The sequence below is a fragment of the Saccostrea cucullata genome, unplaced genomic scaffold (genome assembly GCF_032062105.1).
Source record: "Saccostrea cucullata isolate Sc308-1 unplaced genomic scaffold, CSIRO_AGI_Scuc_v1 ctg9266, whole genome shotgun sequence".
Lineage (NCBI taxonomy): Eukaryota > Metazoa > Mollusca > Bivalvia > Ostreida > Ostreidae > Saccostrea > Saccostrea cuccullata.
This window is the reverse complement of record NW_026925583.1, coordinates 16,825-25,866: the sequence shown is the minus strand read 5'-3', so window position 1 is coordinate 25,866 and position 9,042 is coordinate 16,825. Positions and strand designations below refer to the sequence as shown.

At 33.4% G+C, this 9,042-nt stretch overlaps 1 protein-coding gene across 1 annotated transcript; it reads right to left on the bottom strand.

Annotated features, from left to right (window-relative positions):
• Window positions 1-1,732: 1,732 nt before the first annotated feature.
• LOC134269286 (transforming growth factor-beta-induced protein ig-h3-like) lies at window positions 1,733-8,513 on the bottom strand (the record flags this gene model as incomplete). The annotated part of the gene is made up of 6 exons (XM_062751485.1): window positions 8,390-8,513; window positions 7,637-7,746; window positions 7,268-7,449; window positions 5,602-5,767; window positions 2,601-2,718; window positions 1,733-1,871 (listed from the first exon to the last, which is right to left on the bottom strand). Coding segments are annotated over exons 1-6 (839 nt in total), but the record flags the coding sequence as incomplete, so codon positions are not given.
• Window positions 8,514-9,042: the final 529 nt, after the last annotated feature.

Genomic DNA, 9,042 nt, shown 5'->3' with positions numbered 1-9,042 from the left:
TAATTGATAACAATTAGGTCTCTTACAAAGCCGCAGTCATGCTCTTTTATACTGAAACGTACCTTACAATCACAGGTACAACCCCTTCAAAATCTCAAAAGTTCAACGATATGCGCTTGATTATAAATTATAATATTTTATACACATGTAGCTACTGTCCCTACTATTTTGAAAAGTGCTGGGAGCAAGCTGTGCGCTGTTTATTTTTTCCGTAATTTTACATTTTTTAAATGCGTATAGTGTAAATGCACGTAGTTTATCAAAATTCGGCTAAATTTTATATAATTCCCGGGCATGGAGAAGTTGCTCCCAGCACTTTTCGGGTTAAAAATTTTGTCTTAAAGAAACACAATCAATTACTTGGTGAAAAATTTTCCGTATATCGTTGAACTTTTACGATCTTTGTATCCATACATATTTGTTCTAATTTTAAACATGTCACTGACAAACAGCTGATGTACGTGAAGTCGCGTTGGCCGAACTCGGTTGAGACCCCATACATACATGTGCATTAGTTTAATTCCCATTAAATTCAAACTCATGCTAATAAAAATATATCAACATTATATTGATTTTTTCGGAATAGTTTAAGGCATATTTCCTATGGGCGGCCTTAACCTAGCTGCGAAAGTTAAATGATCATAGGTCTGAAAGTATGTAAAATATGCCTTTAAAACAATTTGAATATAAATGCCTTCAGAATTCAAAAAGTAGGTCACAGTGACCTAATTTTGACATAATTTTCCATAAATATGTTTAAGATCCCAAGATGCATCAACTTACTAAATTTCATTATTCTAAACCTCGCAATGTCTGAAATAATGTGATTAAATGTTAGAAACGATATGACAAATTTCAAAAAGTAGGTCACGGTGACCTACTTTTAAGTTTACCTTGTTCGAGGACCCAAGATGCATCAACTGACAAAGTTTGATGATCATCAACCTTAAAGTGTCTAAAATTTGCCCCCAAATCAATTTAAATAATCTATTCTTTTGAATTTGAAATCAAACGTCCGCAAAATTAAAAAAAGTAAAACACCGTGACCTACTTTTGAGTTAATGATGTGAAGTCCTAAGATGCATCAACTTCCAAGATTTAATGATTCTATTCATTATAGTAAGCAAAATATATTAAGTGTAAATTTGGTCATCTTTGAAGTGACCCTGAGACCAGGCCCTTTGCCCCAGAGTAATTCCCCGTGCAAATTTTAATTTCAATTTTCAATATATCCTGATCCTTGTATGTATGTTTTGTGAAAATCTGTCTGGTGGTTCTTGTGCAGAAGATTTTTTAGTAACCAGTACTTTTGGTTTTATATTCCTGATAATCTCCCCTTCTTTAAGGGTTCCAACCCTAGTTTTAGTATAAATGGTAGGCCTTGGGCAAAGGATTATACCCTGTAACAAATTTGACATTGATTGGCTAAAGAGTTCTTGAGTTTTGGCCAATATTCTAAAAAGTTTACGCACATCGCAAAAATTTCCAAAGCATTAGCGCTTTGAGCCTTTGACTCAGAAGAGCTAAAAATACCGAATTCAAGACTGTTTTCAAAGAAATCCTGACACCATATTTTTATTCCTCTTGCCCTGTCAACAAATGTGTTAAAATGTTCTGGAAAGAAATTTTTTCTTAAAAATTACTAAACACCGATTCAATAATATTACTCTGAGTCGGGAGAGGATAAGCATTCTATGCATTCTAAAGACGGCCTAAAATACAGAAATTTTACATGGATTCTCTTTGAATTTGTTCACGAATGTTGTTGTACACGAGTCCCAGCAACTGATCCACGATATGAACCACACCGTTAGACATCGTTATATTACCCTCCATAATTGCCGTCCCCGAACCACCACTGTAAACATATACTGAAATCAAACAAAAGTCATAATTAAGAGAACCGGGGCGTTGTGTCCATTTTTAAATTATTTTGGTCTCCTTTAGAAGAAGAGCTTCAAATCAAGATATTCAAAAATGATCGAATTTCAAAACTTAAATAAGATGTATATTAAAATTTTTCGTTGACAAATGATAATTGACAGCTTAAGATATCATATCTAGAAAATGGAAGTTTTATCTGATGGTTAATTTGTTGACCCCCCCCCCCAAGCCCCCTTCAGGAAGGTAAACGATAGCGGTAGATAAAGGAATTAAAATTGATATGAAATAAAGAATAAAACCACACAAAATGGATATAATTTTTAATAAATCACAATCTTATATCACAATCAAATATCTTATTTAACATTTATCCATTACACGTTGACAAAATGTTGAGTTTTGATTTTTGAATAGTGATCTGCAGGCGAAATCCTGATAATTATGTTAATGAAATAATAGCATTAATGTAATCTTTTATATATATCAAGAAGTTTATAAATAGCACTCTTTTTGAACTTTTCATTACAAAAAAAAAAATCATTCAAAATACGAAAACAGACTAAGTTTTTAGTAAAAGGTATCCTGATTATTTGTCAAGGGGAAGGATTTATTTTCAAAATCAGAGAATAAAATAAATAGGTTTTGGTGTTACCTTGTGGAATTTGATCAGAACTTGCTAAAACAAAAATTCACAACAAAAAGAATTTTTAACGTACCATTGTCACCTGATTTGCGAAATGTCAATGGTTGATCGTTGGCATCAGTAAAACTCTCATTGTGAGGAATACAGTTGGTGAAAATTGCCCGGTGACGTACATAATGAGCTTGAATGACCTGAATTTAAAAAAAATGTATGCTGTATATAGGCACTTTTAACTCTTTAATAAAGTGGGTCAAAGGACAACGTCAAGGATCACGAGGTCGGGAACCATGGCAATAATTACTGACAATTGCCGAAGTGCCAAGCAATAGATGTGCAAAATATTAAGTCCATATCTCTTAGTTTTTGAGATAATTAGTGTGACATCAGACGGACACACAGACAGCTAGACAGGCGCCAGGTAAAGTGATCCCTTAGTGCCTTCTGCTCCGCAGGCGAAACAAAAAAAAATTATACGGTTTGATTCAAATTGAACAATTGTAATATGTATGGAACTCACTTTTCAAATACCGCAAATTATACGTCTCAAAATTTTACTGATGATTTCAAGCAGTTTCCGTTTCTGAAATTGATGACACATTACATAGTTTAATGACTTTTATCCTCCCCTTTAAATGATTGAAGTGTACGGGTGTATCATGTACGTCTACGAAAGAAACAAACTTAGGATGAAAATATCCCTACAGAATTTAAACTCAAAACTCAAATATTGAAAGGGGAGGAAGAAAGTATTGGACAACTGATAACCAAAAAATATTTATTCTCGCATACACGCTAGCTTTTATGTTACCTTACTGTACCCAGGTTTCTAAAAAAAAAAAGAAGAAATGAAGTTGCACAGTTTCTCTTCTCAAAAACTTATTGACAAGGAAAGTGTTTGGTAAGATAAGGAATAGATTATTCAGTTTTATTCTTATTCTATTCGTTCTGAATACTATTTACATTCAAGTAATTCATACTAATTGTATGATATTATGTGGGGTTTTATCATTAAATGTAGTGTAAATTTTCCCCGTGTAATTCTGTGAGAATTAATTTATAGTGTATATTCATGTTGTGCAATTCTGTGGGATTTTAAAATTTGTTTATATTTTTGGTGTTTTCTGATCAGTGTATGCTTTTTCCTGTAGTGCACTTTAAATTCACGGGATTTTAAGTGTATAAGTGGTTTTTTTTTCCTGTGTAATTTTGTGAGATTGTTTATGAACTTACTATGTACCCGTTGTAATTATGTCGGATTATTTTGTAAATTTACATTTACCTGCTGTTCGTCAGGGTTATTTAAGGAATCACTGTCTAGTTAGGAGGGTATGTCAGGGCATCATGTTTCAATTTTTACTTGAAATAACAATCTTAAAATATATCGGAATACCGTCTCATTTAGTAGATTTGAAATGCACGAGGCATTTTATGTTCTTTTCTATTGCCCCGCCCCATGATGTCAAATTTTACTATAAAAAAAAAGTCCCATAACACACGAACCAAATTTAATTATTATTTAGTTACTGTAGCCAAATATCAACATTTATAGAATAAACAACTTACAAAAGAATTTTAAATTATGACCAAAACAATCTCGTTAACTTTAATTATATATATGTGACCTAGATTTAGGTTTTCGGAAGCACGAAAACGTGTATAGGCCCTAGGACACTTCTCCGCCGCCATATTGAATGCAATGTTACAGTTGATGAAACGTGAGTTGGTCAGCATGGTCAGGAAACAGATTTGTGTGAATGTTAAAATAACAGAGGAAGTTGAGTTGCATAAAAAGTCGGATGTTTATGTTTGAGGGACGATGTCTATATCAGATGGTGAAGTGCAGATCGATCTATGTGCATGTGGCGATGCCGATTTCTCCACGTGGTTCAGATGGGCTGGTTAACATGTTTACGGAAGTTGAGTTCACGGTCTCGCGAGTCCTCGGTGGTAGTGGACTTGGTGACTTGTTTTTGATCCGGAGATACATGTAATTCATTATTTATTTTGTTTGTAAAAATATATATTATATGTAATTACTATGTAAACAATTAAACAAAACAGCTATTTTTTCTTCAGTGTATTTATACGCCGGTCATGTACCATACGTATACATGCAGGTTGACATTTGACCTTTCAGTAGTATATCAATAGAGAAATTTACATGCCACAGGAATCACGGAAAATAAACAAGATTTACTTTTGCAGTGTTTATCATTGGGAAAACAATTGGAAATGGAAATATTATCAGATAAGTATATGTTTATATATGTATATGATCAGTTTACATTTACCCAATGCCCATTGTAATACTGCAATATATGCTAAGTATACAATTACATATTGAAATTCTATAAAATCTAAAAAATTTACATTTACCCATCGTAGCTTTGTGAGATAGGGTGGGTTTATTGTTCCACGTTGTAATTCCGTGGCATTCGGTAGATTTATTTTAACCTTATAGTTCTAAAGGATCTGATAGGTTTATATTTATTCATTCGAATTCTGTTAGATCTGACAAGTATACATCTGTATATTTACCCGATCTAATTCTGTGGGATTCGAAATATTTACATTTACCCTTTCTTATTCTGGGGGATTCGATAAGTGTATTTTTACCTGCTCTAATTCTGTGGAATTTGATATACATTTATTTATATTTCCTCTTTGTAATTCTGTGGGATCTAATAAGTGTATTTATGTTCTTACCCATTGTAATTCTGTGGGATTTAAGAAGTACATATATATTTGTACTTACCCGTAATAATTCTGAGGGATCTAATAAGTGTATGTATGTACTTACCCATTGTAATTTTGTGGGATCTAATAAGTGTATGTATGTACTTACCCATTGTAATTTTGTGGGATCTAATAAGTGTATGTATGTACATACCCATTCAATGTAATTATGAGGGATCTAATAAGTCTATGTATATACTTACCCGTTGTTATTCTGAGGGATTTAATAAGTCGATGTATGTACTTACCTGTTGTAATTCTGAGGGATCTAATAAGTCGATGTATGTACTTACCCGTTGTTATTCTGAGGGATTTAATAAGTCGATGTATGTACTTACCCGTTGTAATTCTGAGGGATCGTTCTTCAGTCTGATCAGCACGGAGATAGGTATCTTTTGCATTGCACTGTCACTGGGAATAAACAAGGTGGTAATATTTTCTGATGAGGAAATTTCATTTATGCTGTCCATCGTATAAAGGTAACTCATCAAATCGAGGAATATCCTGCAATTAAACGCAATATCTTTTCTTGTTAAACTGTTTACTGTATACAGGATTAATTTCACCCCGTGTTATTTTCGCCCATTCACCCTTGTAAGCAATTTTGCCCCGTTTTATAATCGCCCAGTCATTGCTCTGTTTAAGAAATTATACCGTATTCTTTGAATTCGCTTCGTTTTAAATTCAACCACCTGTGAGTACGATAAAAGGGGCGAAATTAAAACGGGGGCGAGAATTTCCTGGTATACAGTATTGGATTGTATATACTAGTCTTTTGTATGTTTTTTTGAAATAAAAAATTGATCATAAAGGTTTAAGTTACATACAAATTTATCATAATGACACATGTCAACAGCAAAATATTTTTTTAATGCAGCTCATATTGCATCAAGGTTAGAGAGAACACAGTTTTGAAAATTAAAATTAACCAACAATATTAATTATGTGTAAACAATTGTAAGAGGGGTAAATCTCATCTGGAAATTATTGAACTTTTGATTGAACAGGGCGTGTTTAAGATACATTGATACTCTGATAAGAGAGATAACTCTTAATGACACAAATGTCTATTATTCCCTTACAAATTTGCCAAATTGAAGTGCCTTTTTTGTCAATTTTTCCCCCGCAAGCCATGCTATAAATGTTTGTATTTTATCTAGCATATACATTTCCTTTGGAAATCATAAAAGTTAAAGAAAAATTTTATATGAGTGAACAGAGGGTTTATAAACCTTAATTGTTAAACTCTGCACACATCACTGAACACAGATTGACAATACTGGAGAGTTGGTTTAGCTTTCTAACAATTTTAAATTCTCTAGATGAAAGTTTCAAAATATCTCATTACTACACCACAAACAGTTTATAGAAAAATTTCGTACATGATTAAGAGCAGATGGTAAATTATTCAAATTGGCACAATTTTTGTTACATATATATTTGCTAAATATGATTCTTAAAAAGAATGCGTCATTTTCGATCGGAGTCTCGCGATATATGTTCAGAGGACCCTTATATAAATGGGCTAGCTTAGCCACAATTCAGTGTAATCAATCGTCACCAGGGAAGAGGGAGGTATGCTTTTCAGCACCCGGTAGCGACAAAAATAACTGTAACACTTCTTCTAATGCAGGAAAGTAAGAAACAAATAAAGCTTACAATAGTTGCACAGGTCAGTGCAGTTAAAAAAAACAAAGATAAACACCACTGCAATAAAATTAGAACAAAATTAATGCAAGAAGACCAGCACGAACACGGGGCGCTTTTCCATGCCATCCATGAAAATAAAAGTCAGTTGTAACGAATATAGAGTATACCCTGGTGCTGATATCAAAATGCCGTATGCCTATTTACGAGTCGTTTTCAGCTTCAAAACATCTCTCAATGTAATAAAAGTAATAATATTTTACAATGAAAATTTAAAATCATAATAATCAATATAAAATTAAAACTGTCTACATAACAAATTACACTGCAAGAGTAATATGCAGTAAACATAGTTACTTAAATTGCCGGGTAGTATCCTCGGGATCTTGGATCCACCTATAGACTGTCTTCTGAATCGTCTTCCGCATGATTCCATTTAGAGCATGAACAATCCCATTGGTGGCCGAGATGTCACGTGATCCCTCCGAAATCTCCACACCGTTGACATAATACTTAGTTTCATAAGTGAGTCCTGCTGTCTGAAGAAATGTAAAGACAGAACAGAAATAACTTTGCAAAAACCTTGCCTGACTAAAATACATGGGGAGGAGGGGTGTTAATTATTTCATTTAAGGTCATTATGAAGACGTTGACAGAAATATTAATTCATTCATTTTAAGTTGTTTGCTTATCATCAGAACAATAGCAAAATAAGACTTTACCTACCGTGTGTATTCTCTGGATGCGATTAAAATAAAGTCTGTCTCCATTGGAACTCATGCTTAGCTCGTACTGATTGTCCCTGAGAGAGGAGGTTGTAATGCGATTTCCATAGACTGAAAACCGCAACGATAGAGTCAACATAACCAGACATTGTTAAACATGTACTGATGATTCTGAATAGTGTTAGTATATACTAAATATATATGCATGTGAATAATGAAATCTTTTATTAAATCATTTCTCCTTTCCTGGAAGCATTTAATTATTGTTGTGAAGAAAAAAAAGATGACAATTATTACTGTTTCATTTCATGGTGCAATAAACAAAGTTTTTTGACTATCGATACTCATGATCTGTACTTGTATCTCTCAAATGTTTCAGATTTTCCTTGCACTTGTGTATACGCTGTACAGTATAACTGCGCTGATGGTAGGGGCTTTGATTAGGCTTGCAAATCGGAGAGGAATTTCCTCTTTGAACATTCCTTAAAACTTCAAAAGTGTATATCCTGATGTCATCTGCATACAACGCAATCATCTCATAAGTCCAGATCGATAGATCGGGGGCGCATATTTTTTGCCCAGTCTGTCTGTCCAGCTGTTAATTTGTCTGTCAATCGTCAACTTAAACCTTCGCCGTAACTTTTGACTCATGAGAAATACTTCATATTTGATATGCTGACTCCACTAATTAAGTTCTTTCAAATGACATCAAGGTCAATCTCCTTGTGACCTGAACTGCGACCGCAATACCTACCTGAACAAAATTTAAGGTAGTCTTGAAGCTCAGTAACATTGTAGTTATCTATCTCATTGCGTTCTGTGTACGGCAGCTGATAATAAGCTTTGTTAGTGAACGCAAACACAGTAAGCTTTGTCATGAACTAGCTGTGCAAACGTAATACCTACCTGAACAAAATTTAAGGTAGTCTTGAAGCTCAGTAACATTGTATTTATCTATCTCATTGCGTTCTGTGTACGGCAGCTGGTAATAAGCTTTGTCAGTGAACGTAAACACAGTCATGTTGGTCGAAACTTCAAAAAACTCTGTTAGTTCCGCCCTATGAACTAGCTGTGCAAACTGCAAATTTAAATATTCTGTTGATAAATACAAAAGAACGCGATCTTTGCATGCTACATGTATTTTAATTATGTTGAATACAAGGAGTATTCTTATAGTGAACCCTGAAAAAAGTTTTGATGTTTGTTTTTTTCCTGCAAAAGTGATGGCTACTAAAACCAGAAGTCTCTGTCGAGACTAAAGCTCTACTGGTTTGTACTTATAATAAAGAAAGAAAAAGTATCAGTTGGGATATAAAACTTTACAAAAGCAATAAATAGAATAATGACAAAAACCGATATACAGAATTATGTATCTTAGTGTTGTCTACTTGTGTGCCAAGTTATATT